General features: G+C 41.6%; 3 protein-coding genes across 5 annotated transcripts; 1 reads left to right on the top strand and 2 right to left on the bottom strand.

The window, feature by feature from the left end:
* The first annotated feature begins 239 nt into the window (after positions 1 to 239).
* Positions 240 to 15,590, top strand: tmbim1a (transmembrane BAX inhibitor motif containing 1a). Of its 3 annotated transcripts, none has more exons than XM_047368353.1 (13): positions 240 to 258; positions 522 to 674; positions 5,783 to 6,100; positions 6,499 to 6,566; positions 11,490 to 11,554; positions 11,635 to 11,688; positions 11,776 to 11,826; positions 11,931 to 11,970; positions 13,163 to 13,200; positions 13,277 to 13,364; positions 13,460 to 13,555; positions 13,649 to 13,702; positions 13,788 to 15,590. In XM_047368353.1, exons 3-13 carry the CDS (start codon positions 5,788 to 5,790, stop codon positions 13,935 to 13,937), a joined length of 1,017 nt encoding a protein of 338 aa, XP_047224309.1. In that variant the 5' UTR covers positions 240 to 258; positions 522 to 674; positions 5,783 to 5,787; the 3' UTR covers positions 13,938 to 15,590. The 3 variants fall into 3 exon arrangements, with proteins under 3 accessions (XP_047224309.1, XP_047224308.1, XP_047224307.1); XM_047368352.1 differs by having other exon boundaries at positions 256 to 318; XM_047368351.1 differs by lacking the exon at positions 240 to 258 and having other exon boundaries at positions 341 to 674.
* si:ch73-71c20.5 (DUF4748 domain-containing protein) lies at positions 15,442 to 18,805 on the bottom strand. The gene is made up of 3 exons (XM_047368355.1): positions 18,688 to 18,805; positions 18,196 to 18,439; positions 15,442 to 15,870 (listed from the first exon to the last, which is right to left on the bottom strand). The coding sequence occupies exons 1-3, from the start codon at positions 18,755 to 18,757 to the stop codon at positions 15,708 to 15,710; spliced, it is 477 nt and encodes a 158-aa protein (XP_047224311.1). The 5' UTR covers positions 18,758 to 18,805; the 3' UTR covers positions 15,442 to 15,707.
* An 881-nt stretch (positions 18,806 to 19,686) lies between these two features.
* On the bottom strand, positions 19,687 to 27,063 carry mcm6 (minichromosome maintenance complex component 6). The gene is made up of 18 exons (XM_047368350.1): positions 26,773 to 27,063; positions 26,489 to 26,635; positions 26,288 to 26,398; positions 26,121 to 26,208; positions 25,739 to 25,900; positions 25,497 to 25,662; positions 25,262 to 25,410; positions 25,024 to 25,174; positions 24,792 to 24,933; positions 24,563 to 24,704; positions 24,373 to 24,480; positions 23,311 to 23,466; positions 23,024 to 23,152; positions 21,247 to 21,411; positions 20,913 to 21,036; positions 20,451 to 20,606; positions 20,222 to 20,361; positions 19,687 to 20,137 (listed from the first exon to the last, which is right to left on the bottom strand). Exons 1-18 carry the CDS (start codon positions 26,868 to 26,870, stop codon positions 20,027 to 20,029), a joined length of 2,445 nt encoding a protein of 814 aa, XP_047224306.1. The 5' UTR covers positions 26,871 to 27,063; the 3' UTR covers positions 19,687 to 20,026.
* Between the last annotated feature and the right edge of the window lie 740 nt (positions 27,064 to 27,803).

A 27,803-nucleotide genomic window follows, 5' to 3' on the forward strand; every position in this document is an offset into this window, starting at 1 on the left:
TTGTCAGTGTTGGAAAAACAAAATATATACATTTCTTAATGAAAATGTATGTCTAAGGAAAAGGAAAATATATATATTTCTGCTTTTATTTTTAATTTTGTCAGGATCGGTCCTCCATACTTTACCCTCCAGGCTCTTACAACGTTTAGACAGTAGTAAAACAGAGGACCGCCCACGTCTCATTGATGGATGGGACGTCTTACCAAACCTGTCTGGGGAGCGCTTGTGCCGCCCCCTAGTGGAGTTAAACCCTGGGCGGTGAGTCATATCACATCCAAATGCCTCTAGATGTACAACAGGAAATTATTGTCAGGAGAAGTATGTAACTGCAGAATATTATAAGTGCTGTTTGTCAGTGAAGGAATAAACCTGGATGTGGTGTACTAGAACAACTCTGCTAATGCTCATGTAGCTGAAATGCCGTTTTACTGAGTAAACTGAGTTGAGCTTTGTTGCTCCCTCTGTGGGTGTGTTGAACTCATTCCTCCGGACTCCACCCTGCTGCCTTCTTCTCTCCACAGTTCCTGGAAGAGCGCTTCACTCCTGTCGGTCACACATCGGTCTGAAGAGAGTATAAAAGCTACCAGCCTTTTCAGAGGACCGGAAGTGGCCGACAGCTCGAGCGGGAGAGATCTGCGGGAATATTTAGAAGCAGCTGGACGCCTCATAAATTGGTAAGTTTAAGCTAACTTGAACGTTATCGTAGTTTCCATGGCAGCTGATAGGCTGTTCTACAAGCAGGACCGCAGGTTCAGGCTGGGGTTGGTTTGATGGTGTCGGTGTGTTTTCTGTGAAACTGGGCGCTAACAGGGATTCACCTGAAAGGCTTCTCTGTTTCTTCAGGGTGGAGGGAGGTGCCCTGCGCCTTCACACTCCAACTTTCTCCACCATGTTTGTAACCCGCTGAGTTTCAGGCAAAATAAAGTCACTGAAGACCCCATCTCATCTGTAGCGGCTGATGAACCGTTTTCCCGTTTACACTTCTAATATGAAACCCTTGTCTGTGAATGCGGTGGGGAAACACTGGCTTGATTTTGCCTCTTGTGTGAACTGTTTTTTTACATTTACCCCTGATCCTGGAAGTGTCTTTATTTTTGGCACACGTTTGGACTCATACCTAGACAGACATAGAAGTTTGTTTTTGTGTATGGAAACAACAGTGCTGGTTTACCAAGGAGCCACAGTCAGCCATGACATCATGACTCTGAACCCATCTCCTGATCTCAGTCTCAGAATAGAAACGCCTTAACAGGACCTTTCCATGAAGCTATTTTTCAAACAAATTTTATCAGACAGAGATAACCTGAGTAAAATACAACATGCCGTTTGCAAATGATGATTTCATTTATTAAAGGGGGAGAAAGATGTCCAAACCAACCTTGCTCTATGTAAAATAGGCATCCACCATGTTAAATCAAGAATTAAATGTGATTTGCAACAGTTTTTTTTTTGAAAGATGCACCCAATCCTAAATATTAGCTGACCTGTAAAATGAAGGACAATGATCCAAATCAGGGGTGTCAAACTCCAGTCCTCAAGGACCAGGATCCTACAATGTTATGATGAGTCCCTAAGCCCACCACACCTGAATCAAAGGACTGGAACACCTACTCATGGTTCCACAGAGTCCTGCTAATGGCCTAATTATGTGATTCTGGTGTGTTGATAGAGATGCGTCTAAAAGTGGCAGGACTCCAGCCTTCGAGGACTGGAGTCTGACACCTTTGACCCAAATCGTACCAGTAAGTCCACCTCTGAATGGCTTGAAAACCAAGGTTTTGGAGGGGCCTAGTTAGTTTGTTCATTAAAAATAAAATCTGCAGTATGACACATTTAAATGGCTAAACACTAATGATTCCAGATGTTTCAATAAAACCTACCTGAGCTTAATGCAGGATCTGTCAGGGAGAAATTAATATTATTAGTCCTTAACCTATCCATATAAAACTGTACATGGGAACCTGGAATATAGCATAAGTGGGTGCACCGACATTAACCAACCGTTGGATGTACTGCTCCACCATGACATTTTAAGCAGCAGTTTCTACATGCTGCTTTCTCTGGAGCTCCTCCACAAGTGGGCAGTGTGCATGGGGGTACAACATGCTTTAATGAGTGCAATCTTCACTGGAAACTGCACAGATACCAAATATGCATCTCTGTATACATTAAGCACTGTTGGTTAGAGGATGTCCATGTCATCAAATGTAACCTCCTAAACATTTACACACTTCAAGAACAATACCAGACAGGAAAGTCAAGAAATACTACCTTCCAATCCTCCCTACTTCTGACGCAACCCATACGACTTTTCTTTGCATTATATTTGCATTATATTATATACATATAAACTCCAACCTATATGAGAACAGGCTCACAATAACTACTGAAGGCCTGTACTAAATGGACAAAAAACAGCTAGATTATCTGCATACATCAAGTGGTAAACTGTGGTACCACCTGCTATACAGACTGTTGCAATTATGCTTGTTATGCAAACCCAAAAATGTCCTTCAGCCTGCAGCTGCACTGTATGTCTTTTGGTTTCCTTTTGGTAACTCAGTCTTCCTCATTAAGATGTCAGACTGAGTAACATATACCAGAAGATGCTCCTCAGTCGAGTTGGGCCAATTCAGTTTCCACCCCAAACATGTCAATAGTCCCAGACAACACAGTGGCTAAATTACCCAGATTTACTAATAAAGATAAAAGCACTTTTTTAAATAATAGCAAACTCCTCAGCTGTGCCAATACAGTGATCCAACCTTATTGTTTTGTGCCAGCCCTGAAAAGAACCCGACCATTCCTACCTCTCCTAAATGAAAACAATTCTGCAAAGAAGAGTGAGCCAAAGCCCTCCGCAGCAATGCAGCAGACTCACGGCCAGTTATTGCAAACACATTTTGGCCATTGCTGCCAAAGTCGGCACAACCAGTTATTAGGCTTAGGGAGCGAGTAGATTTTCACACGGGTCCAGATTGGCTTAAATAGCTTTTTCCCTCATTAAATGAAACCATCGTTTAAAAACTTTTCTATTTACTCAACCTCTCTTTGTCTGATGTAAAAATATATTTGAACAGAGGTATCTAAATCACAAAACGCATAATTGGTCTGTCTGAGATTATTAAAGATCAAGCACCACTGTCTTTAATTTAAAAAACTAAAATAAAAGATTTATCATAAAGATATCTTTGATGCAACTTTTTCATTTAATTTAGATTTGGCACCCACTGATCTGGGATGAAATGTAAATTTTGGACAAAATAAGACTTTTGGTCTCTGCCTTTAAATATTTACCGCTCTGAACTCATTATAAAAACTAACTTCAACCCTTCTCAGTCATAGAAAGAATGCAGGCTCTTTGTTAACAATCGGTGCTAATAGAAAAACGCACAATAGAAGGAAACAAACAGTTTAAAGGATGCATGATTTATGAAATTAGTGGTCAGTTTGCAGGTATTCTATTTAGATGGGATTTTATGATTCCTTATCAGTTGTCTTGTGAAAAATATCTTTTGTAGGATCTGCATTGTAGCTGCCGTGTTGCCCTGAATGCTCCGCCTGGTTGCCCAAACGCATCTAAAAGTGAAACCTGAAGCTCTTCTCTGGCTGGTTTCAATAGGAGGGGTCAGCTGTGCTGCTTGTTCTGTGACTGCACTTTTCCAGCGACTGTTTTCTGTCCTGTTGCTTGGAGCTCTGGGTCTGATGTCTTGGCAGCGAAAGGTGGAGCCATCTCTTGTGGTATTCCTTCACTGTGTGTTTATTCCCCTAAAAGCCCTCTTAAACACGGAGCTGTGCTGCATTTAGACACTTCCGGTATAACGTAAACAGGAAAAAAATATAAATAAATGCAGATGTGTCGTTTTAATATGGTGGCTTCGCTTCCTAAGTTTTCAAAAGTAGTTTAAATGATTCACGTTGTCTTTCTTTTTTCTGCATCTTTCATTCTTTGTTGCATTTTATTAGAGATTTCATGGAGGGCCGTGGAGTAGTTTTTCATGAACCACATTCCTGTTCGTGTTAGGCTGATACAGCTCTAAATGCATCCATTAGGATGTTACTCCAGCAGCTCCTTGCAATGTGTCTTAAGTGTTAAATAAATCTGTACACACACACACACACAGCTGGGCTCGGGCTAGACTGCCTTTTATCACAGAAGAAAGGATAAATCGTTTATGCATCTTTAAGTATTTGGGTTTACATGATTCATTTGGGCAGTAGGGAAGAAAAGCAACGCCATACTGGAGTGTATTTGGAGAGTTCCTCATTAATGTAGTGGGATCTGATGGGGAAATGCTCCACTGGGAAAGGCTGATTCAATTAACGACTCTCTATTCTGAAAGAAAAGGGGCCCAGGACAGGAGACCCATGCATCAGAACAGAAAATTTTTATATATAAAAGTCCTGAAGATTAGAGCTGCGCTGTATATTAAATTGCATACCGATGCGTTCATTATGACTATCACCAAGGAGTGCTTAGATGCAATATTTGGTACGCTTTTTCATTTGCCATGTATGTAAACTCCCACACAGATCTTAGAGTCTATACCTCAGGGGGCATGATGGGGACGTTGTGATCACGGTAAGGAAGAGAGTAATGTGGTAAATATGGGTTCATCACAATCCGAATTATCCTTGCAATGTCATATTTCCCTAATATCATACTGGCCTACCTAAGATATAAAACAGGGGCCTCCAAAGTGTGGAGACACAATCCCTTTAGGATTGATGAAGTATTTTTAACTTGAATTATAAATCGGATTGAGAGGCTCAAGCAAAGGTATAAAATAAATGGATGATAAATTTTGTAGTAGAATAATATACAGTTTTGTTGTTCTGCTCTTTTCGAAGTAACAAGCAGAATATAGCTAGCTAGCTAATTAGTCAGGCCGTCTGCTCAGGCAGCCTCTGCAGTCGACTAATGCCTTCCCAACGGCAATGTTTTAACAGTGTTACCTTTACAACTCAGCAGTGCACAGCAGCAGGCAGGGCAAGAGAAAGCCCTGAGTTACTTTCTACTTCATACAGCTGGAGAAAACTTGCGTCACTGAGGCACTTTCTGGCGTCTTGATAAAAGACCTTTAAACCGTAGGAACAGTATAACAGGACATTTGTTATTTCAAAGGAGGGTTGTCAAAAAATATATATACATATTTCGATATATTTGATTCTAAAAATGTATGAATTATTAAGAAAAAAAAAAACCTAATTTGCGTCAATATCAGTACAAGCTGACCCATTCACATTTTCCCAAATTGTCTGTTCTTCCGGCTGCAGCGCTGCAATATTAACAGACACTCAGCCTCTCCCCTCCCTGCAGCCTCACCTGACCAAAACATTGAAATGCTGGAAGTTTTAAACTCTGCTAACATGGTGAGAACATCCAGAAAATAATAAACATATGCAACCATCTTTAAATGAAAAGGCAAACACGAAAGTGTTATTCAGAGGTACTCTACCTGAGGCAGATGGACAGGAAACCCACCAAATGCTGAAGGATGCCACATGCTAACTGTGCTAATGCAAATTAAAAATGTAAATACATGCAGGCGTTGATGGGTCCATGAGAACAGTGGAAACCTAAGGAAATGTCTTGTTCCTTTTTTCCTCGTTTATGTTGGAGGGGTTTTACCACCAGAGCGTCTTTGTTGGTGTGAAATTGGATTGCTGGATCAGCAGCAAAGTCACATCAACATGATCAACCAGTAGCAACAGTATATGTGATGATTTTAGCAACACAAACGAGAAGAAATTGGATCATGCTCCTCTGCTTTCCCTACAGGAATCATGTCCAGGTCAGACTACCCTCCAGGGTATGAGGACTCCCGTGGTCCTATGTACCCACCTCAAGGCGGGGGCTACCCACCTCCACCTGCATATGGCTTCCCATCTTATGGTGGTCCGCAGCCAGGCCAGCCCTTTGCTCCCTATCCAAGCAGTCCAAATGCCCCTCTCTTCCCGGGTCAGCGAGCAGGGTATCCTCCCGTGCCATACCCAGGACAGCCTCACCCTGCTGGACCTCCAGGAGCTGGCTACCCGTCCCCACCACCCATGCTTCCAGTCATCCCACCCACCATACCGTCAGGGGTTCTGAGCTCAGGTAAGGGGCTGGTTAAGTGTTACGGACTTGGCCGTCCTTAAAATTGAATATGCTTTAATCTAAACCATTCTCCTGGATCGTACTGTGGCTCCATCCATCTTCGCATCAAATCTGACCAGCTTCCATGTTCCTGCTAAAGAAGAGCATCTTTGCAATGCTTGTAATCTTGCATTTAGGTCAAATGTTTTATTTTGGTGTGCTCTAATAAGAGCACCTTTCACAAACTATGCAACGGAGATAAAAGGTTCTTGGGGCACTTTTAGGGGCACTGTAAATGAAGAGGGGTATTAAAAAAATTATTTAATGCATGTCATTCATCTATGATTTTAGTCATCATAGATGAGAAGTGTCCTCATTTCTTCTGATTTCTGACCACATGTTTTTCACTGACAACATAGATGAGGAGTTTGCTGCTAGCGGCAGCAACTGGGACGACCTGAGCATTCGGCATACCTTCATCAGAAAGGTAAATTACACTGTGCATTTTAAAGCGTGTTTTCCTGCAATATATCGTCTTGCATTTAAAAAAAAAAAAAAAAAAGAAGCAGCTTTGGTAAAAAACTTAAAACACTGATACTGGTTGCTGTGGTTTGTTGCACCAGGATGATGTGAAATGTCTTACATGCAGGTATGTTTCTCTGATAAGCTGCAGCTTCCTCTGCAGTGTTCTGCTCTATGTTTCGTATAAAGATGATGGTTTGTAGACGCAGCTTTTTAAACACAGTGCGGCTCTCCATCTCTAGACTAAAGAATATTAGATGGCTGGGCTTCATATCAGTCTTATGTAAATCCATATTTATCAGACACTTGTTTTAAATAGGATATTTGTTTATCAGGCTTTTTTCCTTTAAACTCCTTTTAAGTTACACCCACATGACTGGAGTCCAGTTAGTTTTTCTTTAACAATTAGTTTTTATTTTAACCATTTTGTAAACTGTTACTTTTTAACCTTGTGTCAACAACATAAAAAGATTTTGGAGGTATTAAAAAAATTTTCTCTGTCAATGTATCCCATTTAGCGAGTATTTATAACACCTGCAGCTCTTTCTGGTATGCTGATGGTGACTAGATGTTGTTCTGTTAGTTTCCAGTTGATCCCAGTTTGTTTCCACCTGCTTCGGTGGTGTTAAAACTTCAATCATGCTTGAAACTACAAAGATCGTGACAGACTTGTTTCTGGATTGTTTCAACATGTCGCCCTTTGTTCATGACGATGTTCTGGGGCAGAAAACCATAACATAATATAGGATAGACTCTGGGGCTCTCCTTTTTTTATTTTATCCAGACATTATATTTCCTATGTCTAAAAATTGTCCTAAGAAGGATTTATTAGATGAACTAACCTGGCAGCAGTCTTCTGCTGTCCATCCTTCACAATTTCAGTCCTTGATGTTTTCCTTGGATCCAAAGTGGCTTCTTTTCTGCCCTTCTCTTTTAAAAGATGGCTAAAAATCACACTGTGCATGAAGATAGACTTACATCCACCTCCGGCCAATGTTGATCAAGCTCTGCACTGGTGGCAACATGACCCTGAAGAACACTGCTTAGCAATAGAATGCCCTGGTGCCTGATGATATGTGTTTAAGCTTTCCTTGCTGCCTTTCTTTGGGGTCCCTGACGATGTGAGAACTGCTCTTTCAGTTGGATTATTTCTAGCAGCAATGCCTGGCATGGGAGCCCATTTCTAGAGCTGCTGCATCTACAGGGGTTGGACAATGAAACTGAAACGCCTGTCATTTTAGTGTGGGAGGTTTCATGGCTAAATTGGACCAGCCTGGTAGCCAGTCTTCATTGATTGCACATTGCACCAGTAAGAGCAGAGTGTGAAGGTTCAATTAGCAGGGTAAGAGCACAGTTTTGCTCAAAATGTTGAAATACACACAACATTATGGGTGACATACCAGAGTTCAAAAGAGGACAAATTGTTGGTGCACGTCTTGCTGGCGCATCTGTGACCAAGACAGCAAGTCTTTGTGATGTATCAAGAGCCACGGTATCCAAGGTAATGTCAGCATACCACCAAGAAGGACGAACCACATCCAACAGGATTAACTGTGGACGCAAGAGGAAGCTGTCTGAAGGGATGTTCGGGTGCTAACCCGGATTGTATCCAAAAAACATAAAACCACGGCTGCCCAAATCACAGCAGAATTAAATGTGCACCTCAACTCTCCTGTTTCCACCAGAACTGTCCGTCTGGAGCTCCACAGGGTCAATATACACGGCCGGTCTGCTATAGCCAAACCTTTGGTCACTCATGCCTATGCCAAACGTCGGTTTCAATGGTGCAAGGAGTGCAAATCTTGGGCTGTGGACAATGTGAAACATGTATTGTTCTCTGATGAGTCCACCTTTACTGTTTGCCCCACATCCGGGAGAGTTACAGTGTGGAGAAGCCCCAAAGAAGCGTACCACCCAGACTGTTGCATGCCCAGAGTGAAGCATGGGGGTGGATCAGTGATGGTTTGGGCTGCCATATCATGGCATTCTCTTGGCCCAATACTTGTGCTAGATGGGCGCGTCACTGCCAAGGACTACCGAACCATTCTTGAGGACCATGTGCATCCAATGGTTCAAACATTGTATCCTGAAGGCGGTGCCATGTATCAGGATGACAATGCACCAATACACACAGCAAGACTGGTGAAAGATCGGTTTGATGAACATGAAAGTGAAGTTGAACATCTCACATGGCCTGCACAGTCACCAGATCTAAATATTATTGAGCCACTTTGGGGTGTTTTGGAGGAGCGAGTCAGGAAACGTTTTCCTCCACCAGTATCACGTAGTGACCTGGCCACTATCCTGCAAGAAGAATGGTTTAAAATCCCTCTGACCACTGTGCAGGACTTGTATATGTCACGAACTGACGCTGTATTGGCCGCAAAAGGAGGCCCTACACCATACTAATAAATCATTGTGGTCTAAAACCAGGTGTTTCAGTTTCATTGTCCAACCCCTGTACATCTGTTCCTCAACTCTAGCAGTGAGTCTGCTTGATTGATTTAAACTTCACTCTTTGATAATGACTCTAGAAGTTCCTCTTCATATATACATTGAGAGTTGTGTTTTTTTGTTATAAAAGGATCACTTTTACAACTTAAGATTTTCAACTTGCTTACGTTCCATTCATTTTCATATCCAAAATTAAGAATCTTGGTAATAATATAAAAGGCAACCAAGAACACACTTTTCTGGCTCTATAAGAACCCCCGCAGGCACAAAAAGAACACGCAAACTCCATGCAGAAAGACCCCTGGCCGCGATTGGAACCTGGGATCTTCTTGCTGCAAATGACAGAGCTAGTTGAACAATAGCATCTTTCAGTTGAAGTGATGGATTGCAAAGAAGGTTAGAAATTATTAAAATGATCTCATTATTCAAAAGACAAAAGAAAGGACAAGAAAAAATACACAGTATTATATTTGCTGTATTCTTCTCATCAGAAGCAGAGCATAAAAGCTCAGAGAACCGCAAGTGAGCTTCATGTTTTATGATTTAGGTTGCTTGCTCTGTAAATCATCTTCTGACACATGACCTCCAGTTAGTGACAAGCCTATTCTGACCCAGAATGTGCAAACAAGGCTTTTACCGTGACATTAAATTGAGTTGGGGTTGTCCAAATGTAATGTTTATAACGATGAGACTTTCCTTTGTTGTAAATCCTGTACAACAACCATTCCAGCACGACACATTTTGAAGTTTGCGGATGACACGGTTATTGTCAGCCTGTTGCATGGAGAGGATGACTCACCTGGTCAGGTGGTGGAGAATTTCATCATGTGGTGGGACAACCCCTGCTTAAAATGTCACCAAAACCAAAGATTTGTGTGTAGATTTTAGAAAGAAGTCCAGTCTGCCACCTTTGGTCATCATTTAGGGGAACCAGTGCTAGAAGTGCAAATCTAACCCTCTCAAAATTGCCCTTCAAATAGTTGTAGATCACACTAATATAACCATCATTTAATTAACAAGACATAAACATGAAATCTAACAGCTATTTCTTCTTTGACCATTTCTAGTTGAAGTGTTTATTATTATTCCTTTCCTGCAGTTTAGGCCTCCTGACAAATATTTAAAGATTTGATACTGAAGAAAAGTCATTTAGTTAAATGAGACTGTCATTTTACAATACATAACTGATGGTACCAATTCATTGTGTGTTTAGCTTTAGAGAGACATTATCCATTTACTACACATCCCTGTTTAAATAATACTTTTTACTATGTGTAAATAATTTGATTTTAAAGACTACATTCAGATTTATATCAATATTTTAAACTGATTAATAAGTCTCCAAGCTAGATAATCCATATTTACATGTTTTAGACTATTTAGTTAGACGTAACCTAGAAATCAACCAAGTATATTGGAAATATTTTTTAGGGAAGCTTTTTTTTTTTTTTTTTTTTTCTTTCTAACGATCTAGGTCAACCAAAGAAATGGAGGGGTCAACCTACAGTTAAACCTAAAGCTATTATAGCATCATATTTTAATCATACCGACATGTTTCTCTTGACTAGAAGTAATAACATTTTTGGAGTGGGCCAGCTAGAGTCCTGAGGATCTAAAGATTAGTGTGATGGTAAAGAGGCATTCCACCCTCACATACCTGGAGCTCATCTACAAAGATAAAATGTGAAAAAAGCTGGTCAACAATTACTAGAAGGGTGTGTTTACTGTGATGCCAAGAAAGATATTTCCACTCCTCATTAAGAAGGAAATAAATAATTTGACACTTTTTTAAAAAATAAAATATAAAACTAAACAAAATCTAAAATGAAAATGATTTTAGGTATGAATCTGCCCCGGATATTAATTATTTTGGGCTCAACTATGCACACACAGACAACCAGCTGCAAACACATTGTCATATTTGCATCCAAGAAAGTCAGGACATTTCCTCCGGCCTGGGGGGGCTGGAGAACATCAGGCAACCAAACCCCTCTGAATCGCACCGAATTATAGCAGCACTGAGTGGACATTTGGACCTTATCAATAGGAAATGATTTCATACAAAGTTTTAAGCACAATCATTGGAAAATAAACTAAAACACTTGTTTTATTCATCATGTATGACATAAATATTTATCATTACAAACTAACCATTGGGTCCGAGCTCTAGTATGAAGCACTAAGTGCTGTAAATGCACAACCATTAACAAACATGGTAAATATATTATTCATATTTGTTAATGGATGATGAAATACAGTGTTTAAGAGGTTTTCAGATAAACATGTACATTAGGTGGGCATGTTTTACCTAAATTGCAACTTGAGTCATTTTTTGTGTGTTTAATTTTAGCCCTAAACGTATCCGTGCTGGTTGGGCTGCTTTACCAGCGTCTAACTACCATGTGTATAACTGCTTCTCCCTGTATGTTTTCAGGTTTATATGATTTTGGCCTCCCAGCTCCTCGTCACAACGGCCATTGTTGCCATATTCACCTTTGTGTGAGTACCCAGAGTAGCTGCTTTAAATTTCTGTGGGTGTCAGAGTGTTATCTAACGGTAACTCTCTCTGTTTGCTGCAGTGAACCCGTCCGGTATTTCGTACAGAGAAACCAGGCTGTGTACTGGGCATCATAGTAAGCCTTCCTCTTTAGCCTTTTAAAGCAATATGCTGGAATAAAAGTGAATATTAATTATTGTTTTGTTGTTGTTTTAATTAAAAGTGCTGTATATTTCATCACCCACCTTGTGCTGGTTTGCTGTAAGGGCCCACGGTGAGTTTTATATAAAAGTGGTAAAGATTTTATAAATGAAACTTAACACACCAGATAAATCTATTAATACTAAAGCAACTTTGTTTAATCCTTCATTTATGCAGGAGGAAGTTCCCATGGAACATTATTCTGCTGCTGGTCTTTGTGAGTTCAACTCCTTGCAGTTTGTCATCAGAAACGAGAAGCTAATAAACTGTTTCCTGGACTGGGATCAAGTTTATTCTTGGACTCAAACGTTGAAGCGTTCACACCACTCGTTTCTATTTACTTAGAGCAGTGTAGCCTTCATGCTCGAGACTTTAATGCTAAGGTTTAGCAATAAATGAGTCAGCAGCCCCCTCACTGCTTACAGTTTGCATAGTACCTTTTGACATGTTATCTGTTTTATCTACTCAAACAGGAAAATGATGCAGCTTTTTCACTCAGTGTTGCCACACCAGAGGGGACTTTTTTTTATAATTGATTATATAGAATGATATACAGAATGCATTAACTTTAACTTTTTCACATATTGTCACTTTACAACCATAAGCTTTGTTTTTTTGTTTATAGTATTCTGTGTGAAAGTGATTTATGGCCTGTAAGGAAGCTCTGGTCAGATGAACCCAAAATGTAACTTTTATGGCCTAAATGCAGAATGCTATGTGTGCCAGGAGACTAACTGCACCACTACCTGAACATATCATCCCCATGGGGAAACACGGTGGTGGCAGCATCATGCTGTGGGGATGCTTTTCTTCAGCAGGGCCAGAGAGGCTGGTCAGAGTTTATGGGAGGATGCATGGGGCTAAAGGCAGGAAAACCTGGAAGAAAAACCTGTTTGAGGCTGCAGAAGACCTGAGACCAGGGTGGAGGTTCACCTTCCAGCAGGACAGCAACTCTAAACGTGCTGCCAAAACCAAAAGGGAAAGATCAAAACATAGTCATGTGTTTTACAATGGTCCAGTCAAAGTTCAAACCTAAATCCAGATGAGAATCCAAGAACGGACAGCAGAGGTTGTCTCTACAATGCATTAACTCATGGTGCTGAATACAAATGCAGACCACAACGTTCAGATTTTTATTTGGAAAAAAAATGTTAAACTGTATAGCTTCCACTTCACAATTATGTTGCTCTGTTAAAATCCCAATAAAATTAGTTCTAGTTTGTTGTAACGTGACAAAATGTGACCAAATTCATCCCGGTATGTTTTCTGTTGCAAAGCACTGGATATTTATAAGAAATCTAAAATGTATTTTACTTTTATTACTCAGTTGATGCAACGTTTTCTAATTTGATTTAAAAAAAAAAACTTTATTACAGCAATAATTATGCTTTGTTTTCTTTCTGTCCCAGACTCTGGCTTTGTCTTACATGACCGGGACCATCTCAAGGTAACAAAGAAATCCAGAGAATCATTGAAAAGCCGGTTTCATCCTGAATAATAACCCAGTTTCTTTTTGGTATTAGTTACTATGACACAAAAGCTGTGTTTCTGGCTCTCGGGATCACTGCTGTTGTGTGCATCGCTGTCACGGTCTTCTGCTTCCAGACAAAGGTGTGTGTGTGTGTGTGTGTCACTGTGTGTGTATCAGCCTCAGAAAGCTGAACTTTCGTTGTTCAGGAACACGTTTTAATATGCTGGTTTCACAGGTCGACTTTACAAAGTGCCAGGGCCTATTCTGTGTCCTCGGGATTGTTATGTTTGTGACTGGTATCATCGCAGCCATCGTGCTTTCCTTCAAATACGTGAGTTGCAGCTCATGGGAAGATAAAGAGGCCAGTTCAATAGTCGCAGCTTGTCAGGCTTCGTTTTCTCCTAACCACTGTGTGTTGTTGCAGATTCTGTGGCTCCACATGCTGTATGCAGCTATAGGAGCTATAGTGTTCACTCTGGTGAGTGTTTTATTTCTCAGCTGGACAATGACTTCCGCCTTCACTTCATATTGTCCTAATTGTCTTACTTCTGTGTGTTTTGTAGTTCCTGGCGTACCATACACAGCTCCTGATTGGAAACAGGAAGCACTCCATTAGCCCAGAGGAGTACGTCTTTGCCGCGCTCTCCATCTACGTCGATATCGTCCAGATCTTCCTGTTCCTGCTGCAGATTATTGGAGCTTCCACCAAATGATGTTGCTAAAGTCCACGCTCTTATCAGATGGGTGCTGGAAAGCAATATGCTCCAACAACTCTTCTAAATATATTTTTTTCTTTATTCCAACTTTTACTTTTTTGGGTAAAAATGATCATACCATTTTTTTAAAGGATATTTAAACAATCCAGGGAAAGAGCCAAGTGGTTGAATCCGATTGTGTTAGTATATATATATATATATATATATATATATATATATAAAAATACTTTTATACTTGTAATATACGTATTTATAGTACAATATATCTTTTGATGTACAATAATCTACACTGCTGTTTAACTTTCTAGTTCTTATGAAGTAAGAGAGTATTATGGATCCTTTCAAACTTTTCCTACCTTTTTTATATTATGGCACATACTGAGTACAATTTAACTGAAAAACAACCAAATCTGTTGGAACAAATACAAGAGGTGCAGTTACTAGACCTTTGAAATTAATGCTCTGTAGGAGGACGTTTTGGTTTACCTTCAGCTTTTAGTCCTCTTTGTAGAGCTGTCAGAATCCCTCTTTTTAATATCTGAAACAATTCTCCAAATCTCAGTTGTTGACGTCTTTTTATCCACAGCCATCATCAGGTGACGCAGAAAAATAAAATCCCTTTTCATCTTCAGCCTTCTTGCTGACATCTGAAGGCTCACTGCCAAAACTGGCTGATATTTTGAATTATTCATAATTCCACCTTAACAAAAACCTCAGTTCCATCTGAAGGAAAGCAACCCCAGACCATGATGCTGCCACTGCTGTGTTTCATTCTGAGTGTGGTGTTCTTACAGCGATCAACAGTGTTGTTTATGTTCCTGTTTGGGAATGGTGGTAAAACGTTTGACTTGTTTCATCAGATTAGAAAACATTCTCCAAAATGGTTTTAGGATACTTTAGCCAACATTGAATCTTTTTTTGGAAGAATGGAATGCTGTCTTTCCCCCCTCCCACCCGGTATTCCAGACATATGGAGAATACGGGACATTGCAGTCAGTTGTGGAACGCAACCAGTACTCGGAAATTCCTGCAACTCCTGCAGGTTTATTGTCAAGTAAACGTCCAGTTTCTGGACAGATGAACTTCTTGAAATGATTTCTCATTTTTGGGTCACAGAACCTGGCTTTTTAACAGGGACATGAACACTTGAGATCCTCTGTACATATCTGTGCTTTTTCTTTGCTACAATTTAATTCTAAACCTGAGTCACTCTATGATCATAGCACCTTGGCAATAAAGCCTGAAGCCTTGTATCCTTGGCAATTTTTCTAAAAAAATGTTTGACATAAAATGTTGTACTACTGTTACTAATGTGCCTGTTTGTTTTCCTGCTCAGTCAGATTGGAATCAGTCTGAGCTGACAGGGTGGGGTTTTCCCAAACACACCCAGTAAAACGTTGCATTCAGAAATGTTTCAGCTCAAGTAGGAGCATCCAAAAGCTCTTGATTTAAGCAACCCCACCCAACCGGACCTCCCAGGTTTAAACATGCCAGGCCAGAGTTACATGTTCTCCTTTATTAAAGCAACAGTGTCAAATATTCAGCATGTTATATTCAGCCCATGTAGTTGGTGTAGATAATAGGGTGTAAATATGCATCATTCCTGAACACAATGTTTGCATTTTCATATGAAATAAATAGTTTCCTTTCTGAGGCGTCTTGTGATTCTTTTAACAAAGCTTTTTAATTGTAGAAATATCTCAGATATAATGGGGCTTTATAAACAGTAGTCCAAGTGTTCCCCGGGATGTGATACAGAGGAATGTGTCACTGGTCCAGTTTTGTGTGTTGGCGATATCGACTCCTCTCATATTCGCCTTCATTGGATCGTTTCATCCTCTGTCTGATCTTCAGCTGTTTCAGGCGGTTTTTGTCCACTTGTCTCTTGGCCAAAATGAAGCCGATTATTCCCGCGGGGAGTCCGATCATCCTGGAGAGAGGGAAACATTTTGATCAGGGAGATGCAAGGTGTACTCATGTTCAGATCCCTAAAGACAGACTTTGAGTTAAATAACAAAAACAACTTGTCTTCAAATATTCTCAAATGCACCACGTTTGCAAAATATTCTAAACTACCATTTCTGTACAATGCAAATGTATGCAGCAGACCGACCCTCAAAAACATTAGTAGCAACAATGTAGAGGACTACTAGTAGTAGTACTATTACATCATGTTCACCATTTCCTTTCTAAACCTACAAGCTGGATCAAACTTTTCGATATACCTTGTCACCTATAGAACCACCTGACATTGTCAGGTTTTCTGTTTTGTTGTAAAATGTTAAGATAAAAACCTTTCTTAGAAAGCACACTTTCACACTGATTCTGGTGACAGAAGGCAACTGGTCATTTCTGGAGTTCCTCTGTCTTCTAAATTTGTGCATTTTAAATCAAGTTCCTCCTTCAAAGACGTTAACATGAAATCCATACGGCTGCAGCAAAATGTTTCAACTTTTAGTGAGAATGTTGCTTTTCATGGTCTGTTTTTATGGTCACTGTACATCTGTTAGCAGTATAAAACACACTGGATAGCATCTTTAACCCACGTCTGACCCAATTAGCTCTGGTTCCTGTACTGTGAGCAGATAAAGTATATGTGGAGAATCATGCAGTTCCTGTTTTATATCTGTTCAGGAAATAAACCAGGGTTTTTACGCCTCTAGTTAAATAAAAACACCTGTCCTTGCAGATGACTAGTCACAGTTATGAATCACAAGCTGCACATTTTTAAACAAGACCAAAAGACAAATAATTCAAATCATTTCTTATGGCCACTCAGAAATGTAAACTGTTTATTCTGTTAATGATGGTCATCAGTGTACAGCTGTGTATTTTATCAAATTCACTTAAAATGGTTAATTTAAATGTTCGTATTAAAGAATCGATGGAAACTGATCAGAAGCCTTCTCAGTCTTGAGCCAATTCACTTTTTTTCACTTTCTTTAAAGGCTGAATGAAATCTCTTTAACTTTGTTGGATTTGAGTGTGTTTATTGCAAAAGCCGGATTTAAGCAGAGATCATTTAAAGCTAAAGTGATAAACTCTGTGACACATTGTAAACTGATAGAAACAGCAGGGAACAGTTCAGTGATGAGTTTAAGTCAGAAGATTGAACCTTACACACGTTTTAAGCAACAACCTTCTGGTGATCCGTTACTGTTTGCGATCAACATTTGGTGCCAAGAAACCTTGAAAGAAGTTTCTCAGTAAATGTCAAACAACAGATTTAACAGTGTTGGAGAAAACGTGATTTGTCTTCGTTGGATCTTCGGTCTTTTTAAAACCTGACCCAGATGAAGGTAAGTTTTCAGTCTTAATTTCCAGTTCAGAATTAAACCTTATCTTCTTAAGTTACTGTCCTGCAGCACAGATCTGCTGCTTGCAGTGTCTGTAGGCTAAAATGGATATTAAAATGTTTTATCCTGATTACAGTTGCTAAATCTTAATTCAGATGGACAGTGATGGTGGATTTTGAATCAGCCAGTTGAACAGTATTTTTCTTCAGCTAGTTTAAGTTTACCAGAAACTGAAGACAAGAGTCAGTGTCATGAAACAGTAGCTTGAGTTATAACATTGACTGACAATGCATTCTCACGTCATACACTGGTGAAGTGTGGTTGTAAAATTGATTATACAAATTAAAAACGTATCCTAAAATTCTCCATTGCCTGCCTACGTTTCTGAGGGCTAGGGAGTCCTAATTGATTTTGCAGCCATTAAAACCTGGGATTTTTCAGGTTTGCTTACACTCTTATTTCCTCACTTTTTAATGACACCATAACAACTGCAATATCTAATTGAAAGGCTACAGAGATCATTTAATAAACATTTTAACTTCATGACAACCATTTGAATGTGTAGTTTGGTGCATACCAATGTTTTTTGTTACAGATGGTTTCAGTTCTCAACATGAAATAAAAGGGAAAAATACCTGGGGAGGGGGTCTTTTTTTTATTTTGTTACACAAACAAAACCAGGAAAGCGTTTGAAATGTGTAGCTGATTGTGTTACCCTTAGTGTTTTCAAATCATATTTATCTTGCTTGCACACTAATCATCAGTATACCGCAATTATGTCTTGAGATTAGTGAATAAGGTCTGTTTTTTTGGACCAACTATGTACTATATAGCTATCCTTGTTAGTATATTGGCAATACGTTATAGAAAATCTAACTGTTGATGGATCAGCTGCTTGAAATATTCACGCCATTACATGTCAGCTGCAGAGGGGTAAACAGGAAGTGGCGCTCGCTCACCAAGCATAGCCAATCTTCATCATAGGGTTCTTGGCCTTCCTCCTGGGGATATACTCGGGACCGTCTGGCTCCTCCTGCCCGGGTCTTCCCGCACCTCTGTCGGCCGCCTCGGAGCTTTGTGTCGGTTCGGTCCTGGAGCTGTACAACCCGGCGGTGGGGGAGACATAAAGCCGCAAACGGTGGCGCACTGTCGGCGTCAGACTACCCGGCGTGATGAACCACCGAGAAGAACCACCGTGCAAACCTGGAGGACAAATCCACCTTTTAGCTTTGCCCTAAAACTATTATCACGGTCTCTTCTCAGCAAATACTCTCATGTTTACAGCAGGAGCGGGAATTAAATCACTTGGAAACAACAAAAAAAGGCTCTAAAACTTATACAAAGCCAACTATAAGTTACACTGCAAACACTCAGTCCTAATACTAAAGATGATGGTCATTCTATGAATCCTTAAAGTGTGCCCGTTTAGGATAAACTTGTCTTAGTCTTACCTGTCAGAGATGCCCTCAGTGCTGTCAGACAGGAGGCAGACATATTTGTGAAATAACAGTAGACACGCATGCGCGTTTTTCTAGGCAAATTGAGATTCACCCCACCTGCCGGACAACTTTGATATTGCATTTTAAGAAATGCGGGCACATCTAAATACATAACATAATCGACGTTTCATTAATTCTATTCAAAAGTGAGAGGAATTAATTGTATGGATTCATTTCACAAAGAGTGATGTATTTAAGTGGTTATTTCTGTTAGTTTAAAAAACAAATGAGGGGAGGGCAAACCACTAAAGGTCATTGCTATAGAAGCTGGCATTTTGTGCAAAGATGTACGCAAGCCTTAAAGTTTGGCTGGAGTGAAAAGGTGAGCCAGAATATTTTGCACAAAAGGGGACAATGACTGTATTGAGACTGTGAAGAAAAGCCTGTTTGAGAGTTTTTAAGAGATTTAAATGTTGTGGACTTGTGAACCAGAGCCTCAAGAACCATCACATTTAGACATATCCAGGACAGCATTCGTTGTGTTAGGCCACTCCTGAACCAAAGATGCCGAAACCATCTTACCTGAGCTAAGGAGAAAAAAGGGATTGGATTGTTGCTCAGTCTTCTAATTTTGTATTAAATTTGGAAATAGCTTCTAGGGTCATGATTTTAATGGGCTGACAAACATTTTATTTTCCGGTAAGATTTAGCACCTGCCAACACTGCTACAAGTACCTGCTTTAATAGATAAAATAAAATCACTCCACTCGATTGCCAGTAAACTGATCTGACCTCAACCCATTAAAGAATCTATGGAGGAAGATGAGACACCAGAACCAACAATGTAGTTTTCTCCTCCATGCCACGCTGCACTGATGCAGTAATTTACAAAGGATCCTCTCAGTAGGTTGACATTTCTGTTATGAAAATAAAGGCGTAAAATGAGTTAGCATAGTTTCAGTCCAACAACATTTCAGGGATAATTGAGATGCACTTGTACCAAGGCAGATCTGTGTTTAACAAAACAGTTTTATTACTTCAACCAACATTCCCCTATTCTCTTCATGTTACAATCTTACAATAATACAGCTCGAAAACTAGTTTAAGCATTGGTGTTTGTCTATTATACAGTTCTGCAACAAAATGAGCAGTTTGCACAGTTCAGAAAAGTTTAACTGACGAAACCAGCAGCAGCATATTTACATTTTACTGTGTCACGAGTCAAATTTTGGTCTTTGTACATCAGAGATCAACTCAAACAGTCTAACATCATCTGGAACCTTTCTGGGATACGTGTGGCACATGTGAGCATCCGTAAAACACGTTAATCGTGTTTGCTTGAAGAGGTTGTTCAGTCCTCCAAGATGTAGTTGGGGTTGACGACCAGAACAACGTCTCCCTCTGAGCTCTCCGACTCTGAACCCTTCAGCCCTGCCTGAGACAGCTCGATCAGGATGTGGTCCTGAGGAAACCAGAATTCCATGTTAAAACTGGATGTTATCTCATTTAAGAAAAATATACATATTGTAGCAAAGAATTAACTCACATAGTGGACCAGCCGGTCGATGACCTTCTCTATCAGCCCCTTCCTGTTGATGAGCTCTTCCTCAGAATCTATCTCTGACTCGATCTCCGTGAGATACCAGTTAACCACTGCTGTTTTCCTCAACTCCTCCTCTTCTTCAGCTACAAAATGAATTAAAAAAGGACAGAAAGATAGGGATGAGCTACATGTATGGACTGTAGTGAAACAAATACAAAAGAACATTTCTCACCATCCTCTGCTCTGCGCAGATGCAGCACCAGCAGGTTGGAGATGCGCTTGTACTCGGCAAAGGACAGACGGAGAGATGGCTTGGGCTGGCCGCCGTTGTCCGGGTGACCGTTCACACCATCAACATGGCCGTTCACTCCATTTGGGACATTGTTGCCTACAGAGCAAAAAATGTTAATATACGAAATCTTTTTCCACCACACTTTTTTCTTCCACTATACTTTCCAATACTGTGCATCCATGTGCGATTCAGAACTCTGAACAGCCACCTTATTTGGGAAAGACCTTTTGGCAGCTTCCTGCATCACTAGCCATTTATAAATTAAAAATCCCCGTATTATTAGCTTGAAGGTCATGAAAATGTGAAAAAACTTAGTTAAATAGTTAAATAGTTAAATTAGCCTGCAGATTGAAGGTTTAGAGCAACATGTATTTGGAGGCACATTTATTTAATTGACCATACCATCCTCCTCCTGCTGCTCCTCCTCCAGTTCTTCCTCCTGCTCCAGGTTGATGTCAGGAGTCTCCACCCTGATGATGGATTTGTTCAGAAGACGGAAAGCTTCCTTCACATGTTTAGGCTGCACCTGGTTACATGAAGAGAAAAAGAGTTGTTTTTTTTTTTTTACATTTTTAACCAATAAAAAGATATAAAGTTATTGATTTTTCTCTGTTGAGTTGGGTTCCTTTTCAGGAAGACTTTAAGGGCAGAAACCCAAGGGACTCAACACGAGTGAAGCCCTTCATACACATCTCATGCTGACTGCGTGTTATCCGTTTGTGGCGGTCGCGTCTACCTCATCACAGCAGTGCATGCGTGCCATGGCCTCTGAAAGGCGGATCATGCTCTCCAGCTGTCGCACCGTTATCCTCCAGGAAGATTTGGACACGCTCCCAGAGCCGTCGCGCTGACGGAGACGCTTGTACTGCTCCACGATGAACTCCTCTGATTCACTGGAGATCTGCGAGGGTGCACAGCACACAAAGACACAATGAACATGTTCAGCAGTGTATTTCACAAGACCGATCAACAAAAGGGTACGTTTTGGAAAAGAAAACAATATATGGTTTCATTTTTTAAAAATAAAACGCAGGACAGTGTGGTGTCCATTCAGCCGGTGGAACCACCTTCCACTGCAGCTGCGAGTCTGTTGGGGTGCGTCTCTGCTAGCTTTGTACAGCTAGAGACTGACATCATTACAAAACAGCTGAAACTTAATCAGACTGGATGGGATGTGACCACAAACCCCATCTGGACTTTGACTGGACCATTCTAACACAGTTAAGCGGTGTCGGGCAATAAACGGCTCGGCAGGACACACTGCTGCGAGCAGCCGGTCGCGATTGCGCGCAGCGTCACGGCCACTGTCTGCCTCGCACTGAGAGGTGGTATTCCTCTTCTTCGTCCCTAGTGTGGTTTAATGGCCTTCAACACCACCTTCTTTTCTTTTTGTTTTTCCAAAGCTACACGGCAAATTAGTTCCGCCTCCGCGTTCGATGACGCCATGGCAGAAACTGTGAGAAATGTAGGAATTTGTCACCAGAAATATAAGACACCGGTGCACTCGACTATGAACACTATGGACAGTACACACGGGGTCCGCGCTGCTCACAATACGTCCGACTATATTCTGCCCTTTATGCTTTGATCTACATCATTCCACTGTAGCTCTGGCTGTATGATTAGTGTTGATGTCCTGCTGAAAGGTGAACCTCTGACCAAGCCTCAAGTCTTCTTTACCCTCCAACAGGTCATCATCTATAATTGCCCTGTCTTTAGCTTCATCCACCTTAACTCTGACCAGCTTCCATGCCCCTGTTAAAGAAAAGGATCCGAGCCGCATAATGCTGCCACTGCCATGTTGGGGTGATATGCTGGGATTGGTTTCCACCACAGCATTTAGCATGTAGACAGACACGTTAAATTTTGGTCCAATCCGATCAGATCATCTTCTACACATACGGCTTGAGGAAAACCAAACAGGACCTCTTGGGCCCGTCTTTACGACGACTTTTTTTCCATTCTTGAAAACATGTTTATCTTTGCAACATTCTAGGCTTTTCCAGACCTCGATTCCTAGCTTTTTTCAGCATTTTTATAGAATACTGAACATTTTGGTAGAAATGATTAAACTTCAAACCATGCTTGAATAGTCAAGTTTTATTAGTTAGTCTAATTACCTTTAGGTCCCCCAAATAATTAAACACAATTCTGAAATTGGCTTTAAATTTTCAGAGCGTAGAATCTGAACCAACTCCTTCTCCTTTTACTTTGCAATTACGCACTGCCTTGTGTTGACCTCTCAAACAAAATCCCAATTATATACACTGACGTGTGTGGATGTAAAAAAATAAAAAGCGTTGGGGGTTTGAATACTTTTGGCTTAACGCTGCTATACCCGAGACTAAAAGACTCGGACCAAACGCCATATTATGTGGAGTGAAATATTTGTACGAATCATTTTTGCTCCCTTTGTTTTTATAGTGTCTCTATAAGTGTACAACAAGTAAAAGATAACGGAAGAAAGTAAAAATAAAAATAAAAACACAACTGAGAGGCCAGGCTCCACCCACCTTAGGCTTAAACTGCCGGGCGAAGAGCAGGTATCTGCGGATCTCATCCAGAGAGTACAGTCTGTCCACAGACTCCTCCACACGGGAGTGCAGGTCCACAATGCGTCTGGCGATGGCATAATCCGTGACCTGAGATACACAAACACTGATTAGATCAGACGTTTTTCCACAGCAATGACAGGATGCGAGAAAGACAGGACAAGCTTGATGGTCTTAAAAACAAACAGGAGTTAGACATGAACAATAATATTTAAACCAGGCAGACTGCACCGTCCGCACACACACACCTCATTGCATTCGTCCACCAGGATGAAGAAGAGGTCGAAGCGGCTCATGATGGGGGCGGTCAGGTTGACGTTTTGTTTCAGACTCTTGCTGCGGTCGTAGCGCCCGCTGACGGGGTTGGCAGCAGCCAGGATGGAGGTGCGTGCGTTCAGGGTGGCCTGCAGCAGGAAGATGAGGAGGCTGAAGGACCTTCCAGCTATTTACGTAATTATGTTTCACCCTCCATGTCATGTGACGTGTACTTCTTCTCATTTCTTGGCTGTCTGTTGCTGTTCTACGTACATTTTGTAGGACATTACAGAGCCTTCTGAATGTATTCATACCCCTTAAAAACACCTCAACCACAAATGTCAATATTGAGATGATGAACCAACACATACTTGGAAATGGAAGGAAAATGCATGGCGTTTTTTTTTTAAATATATAAATAAATCTGAATTTTTCGGGGCATGTCTCCATCCCCTTTGCACACAGAAATTTCTTTTTGCAATTCTTTTCCACAAAATTGTTTCAACTCAGGTCAAATTGATTACAATTTTTTTTTTTTTACTGATTCACTATTGGGATTGCGTTCTGGACTTTAACTAGGCCATTCCCCCAGATGAATGTGTATTATTCTAAGCCAGCTATGGCGGTCTGTTCAGGGGTGCTGTCCCACAGGTGAATCTCCATCTCAGTCTCAAATCTTCTGCAGCCTTCAACAGGTTCCTTCAATTATTCTCGTAAATTTAGCTCCAGCCATCTTCCCTTAAACTATGTCCAGGCTTTCTTGTGCCCACTAAAATAAAGCCCACAGCATGACGCTGCCACTGCCTTGTTTGACAGTGGAGATGGTGCCATCAATGGAATGTGCAGTGTTAAATTTGCAGCCACGAAGGGAATTGGCCAAAAAGTGCAGATTTTGGTTTCATCCGACCTTCCACTTCACAATGTCCTACCACACTGGGTTGGCCTATTGCATAAAACCCATTGTCATTTGTGGTTGTAACGAGACAAAAGGTGCAAACATTTCAGGGGTGTGAATAGTTTTGCAATGCACTGCATGTTGGAATGATGGGCGTTACCTTGACTCCAGCCTTGGTGATGCTGATGGTCTGCTGCTCCATGGCTTCGTGGATGGCCACCTGATCCTTGAGGTCCATCTTGTCAAACTCATCGATGCAGCACACGCCCTGAAAGCAAATATGATCGGTTTCAGTACAATATGTGTCGCTGAAGGTCAATGAGGGGCCTTGTTGAGCTTCAAACCCTCACGTTGTCTGCCAGCATCAGGGCTCCAGCTTCGATGACGAACTCATGGGACTCCTCGTCGCGGACCACAGCTGCTGTCAGACCTGCAGCGGTGCTGGCCTTGCCGCTGGTGTACACTGCTCTGGGACAGAACTCCTCCACGTGCCTGAACACACACAGTCGAACATAAAAAGGCTGACCGAGTCTGAATAAAAGTGAGGACCTATTTTCCAGCTGAAGGCATGTTCCATACTTGAGGAACTGGCTCTTCGCGGTACTTGGGTCTCCAACGATGCAGACGTTGACGTCTCCCCTCAGAGAGGTTCCCTCCATGGTCGTCTTGGGAACACCTCCGAACAGCATGAGTAGGATGCCGCGCTTCACCTCGTCGTTACCTTAAAGATCAAATCATCCTCATCACTTAACTGAAGGGTCACAGCTTCTTATATGCTTGGAAAAAAGGCTGCAGAGGCTGAAGGTCTGACCGTGGATGGTGGGGAAAAGGCTGGTACAGAGGTTATGGTACAGATTCTTGTCCTGGCTCATCTCAAACACTTTCTCCCACTCCTTCTCTGTCATCTGGCTCTTGATGCTTTCAGCCGTTTGCTCCTCGTCGCGCAGCTCTTTCCCTCCGAACTGCAACAGGAAGAGACAAAGTTATGCCTTCGTAACAGACTCCAAGAGGTTGTTTGGGGTGTTTTAGCTGCAGTGTGTGTTTCTTACACGTGGGTTAGTTGGGGCCACGTTACATGCCAGGAAGGCCAGTCTGTATGACAGCTCTCTCACACCCAAAGCTTTCAGTCCTCTCAGACCTTCAGACTCAGAGCCCTGGGGACCTCCAGGAACACGAGTGCTGGTCTCTGCTCGCAAGCCTGGAGAAATTAAACACATATAAATAATTATGAAAGTAAAAACTTGTTTAATTGAAATGCTTAACTGCTTGGGATTAAAATCATACCAGGAGTGCTGAGCTGGGAGACGTCTGGCACGACGATGAGGGTTCCTGTGAAGTCACAGCGGTCTCCGGCCTGAGCCGTCTCCACGGCTTCCGCCCTCAGGATGATCTCTAGCGAACGTGGGATTGATCCTCGAGGCAGCTCTGCCTGAGTCTCCTGGATCCGCACCTGAATGCACAAGAATCAAACGGTATCAGAAACCTGCAGTATGCGATTGCGGGTAAGCGACGTTCTTCTGCGTTACCTTCTGGAAATCGACGAACTTGGATTTGTGCGTGTCGAGATGGAAGCGGGAGCGGTTGTTGCAGACAGGGTTCCTGCAGATGGTTGGTGGGGAGTATTTGAACTGCTGAGGGGCATCTTTGATCACCGCCTGGCAGTCCATGCACAGGAAGGTGCCGCTCACCTGGCAACACACAGCAAACAGTGTGCTGTTTTACATTTTGTCATTCACCGTGTGCTGCCACATCACAATTATGCACTACTTCTGTAGATCTATCACATCAAATCCCTAAAAAAATTCATCAAAATATGTGGTTATAACCTGGCAACATGTCAAAGGGGAATGAATACTTCTGCAAGGCACTGGGTATGCTATGGTCTCATGATGGTACAAGTTATCTTACCAGCTCAGGGTGGACTGGGTGTGTCCTCACCACCTGACCACTGATCTTCACCAGGGTGCCAATACGCATGGAGGACAACTCACGGATCCTATATTACAGACAATAAATTCATCTTTGCACATGTGATTTACATCAAAGCACCTGACTGAAACTGAACAGTGTCTCACTTGTGTCTGGTGGGAAGATCTTCAAAAGCAACGTAGAACTCCTTGTTGAGAGGGACATTCCCATGATCCCGAGCAACGTTGCAAACAGCCCGGCAAAGGAAGGGATACACTCTGGAAACAAAAGACCCCACATTTACATTTTTCTCCTGATCATACTGAGGTTGTGAGGCGGCATGATGGGGGATCATGAGGTTGGCTCACCTGTAGTACTCCTCCTGGATGGTGGTGGCCAGCTCCTGATTGAAGCAGTCCAGGTCTATGAAGCTCACCAGAAGAGTGTTTCTCTCGGGCCTGATGAGCTCCTCGGTCTCCCGGACATACTTCACCTCCCCGTCCCCGGTCTGAAACCTGCTCAGGAGATAAACTCTTATCAGATACAGCTATCCAGACCAGCACCAACTGTTCAGCACCGCGATGTATCCCCGCAAATACAAAGAGAGTCGGGGGTGTCAGGGCCGAGCACAATGCTGCGTCGCCTCACTTACTCCTCTAAGAAGGCCTGGAATAACTTCTGACATTTTTCAGCCAGCTCGTCCTTCACGGTCGCCCCGGCAGTCTCCGCGGTTGCTGTGGCCACATCCATGATGCTACACCGTCAAACTGCAGTCAAAAGAGTTGTGGGGGAAAAAAACACAAACTGGGAAAGTTTCTGCTGGTCTCTTCCCCGGTTCGTTCAGCACGCTCCTCTCTCGACAACAGAGGACACTTTCGCGCGAAAAGCAAAGCCACGTGACGTTTGGCGCGCCGCTCTCGACCAGTCAGAGCCACCATGCAAATATTTTCCGGTTTGTAGTCAAACAGAGGAGAAAACGTCACATGACAGGATGTTCCTCTGCTTGTTACCGCGGCGTGTTTGCTGCTAATGTTCATGGGTGGAAAAAACGTGCCTGTTAATCGTTCAATGACATATAATTCAGTTAGCTTCCAGGGCATTTGTAGTACATTATTTTCAAAACAATACATGCAAATTAAAACATTTAATAAAGTGCAATCTTGCATTAAAAAGTACTTGTCAGGACTAACTGTAAATGATCAAAGGTAACGCCACTAATATGATTTTTACAGGGGATCACTGCTTGTTTCAAGCAGAAAACTTTTTTCTAGTGTATGATTAGTCAGAAATTTAAAGTAGGCTTGGCTACTAGAATGGCAGGGCTGGTACAAAGTTGTATGGGACAGATTTTGATTAAGGGCCCTACTTCCAGTTAAGAACATCACGACCACTAACAGCGATCCAAAGTAGATTTGGTGGAATCTGGGAGCGAGGGTCAGGTTTAAGAGACTGAGCTTTAAAGCAACCACGAGTGACTGCTTGTCATTTGCTGAGATGTATTTAGGAACGAGCCGAGCTCAAACACATACAAAAGATTAAACTCGTCCCATTAGATTGTAACCATATTAACACAATTAAACAACGAAGATTGTTCTTTGCACTTTTACAAAAAAATTGCAATTTTTTTTCAATCCTAAATTTAAAGACCAAACAAACGCACAAATCAAACATGATAGTATTCCC

This window comes from Girardinichthys multiradiatus, chromosome 6 (genome assembly GCF_021462225.1).
Source record: "Girardinichthys multiradiatus isolate DD_20200921_A chromosome 6, DD_fGirMul_XY1, whole genome shotgun sequence".
NCBI lineage: Eukaryota > Metazoa > Chordata > Actinopteri > Cyprinodontiformes > Goodeidae > Girardinichthys > Girardinichthys multiradiatus.

Excerpts from the sequence above, each read along its gene's own strand:
- tmbim1a (XM_047368353.1), top strand. The coding sequence starts at position 5,788 with ATGTCCAGGTCAGACTACCCTCCAGGGTATGAGGACTCCCGTGGTCCT. Across the intron at positions 13,365-13,459 it reads TCTTCTGCTTCCAGACAAAG|GTCGACTTTACAAAGTGCCA; the intron begins GTGTGTGTGTGT and ends CTGGTTTCACAG. Across the intron at positions 13,703-13,787 it reads GAGCTATAGTGTTCACTCTG|TTCCTGGCGTACCATACACA; the intron begins GTGAGTGTTTTA and ends TGTGTTTTGTAG.
- si:ch73-71c20.5 (XM_047368355.1), bottom strand. The coding sequence starts at position 18,757 with ATGCGTGTCTACTGTTATTTCACAAATATGTCTGCCTCCTGTCTGACA. Across the intron at positions 18,440-18,687 it reads ACTGAGGGCATCTCTGACAG|GTTTGCACGGTGGTTCTTCT; the intron begins GTAAGACTAAGA and ends TTTGTCCTCCAG. Across the intron at positions 15,871-18,195 it reads ATGAAGATTGGCTATGCTTG|GATGATCGGACTCCCCGCGG; the intron begins GTGAGCGAGCGC and ends CCCTCTCTCCAG.
- mcm6 (XM_047368350.1), bottom strand. The coding sequence starts at position 26,870 with ATGGATGTGGCCACAGCAACCGCGGAGACTGCCGGGGCGACCGTGAAG. Across the intron at positions 26,636-26,772 it reads TTCCAGGCCTTCTTAGAGGA|GTTTCAGACCGGGGACGGGG; the intron begins GTAAGTGAGGCG and ends TCTCCTGAGCAG. Across the intron at positions 25,175-25,261 it reads TGGCCCCAACTAACCCACGT|TTCGGAGGGAAAGAGCTGCG; the intron begins GTAAGAAACACA and ends TTCCTGTTGCAG.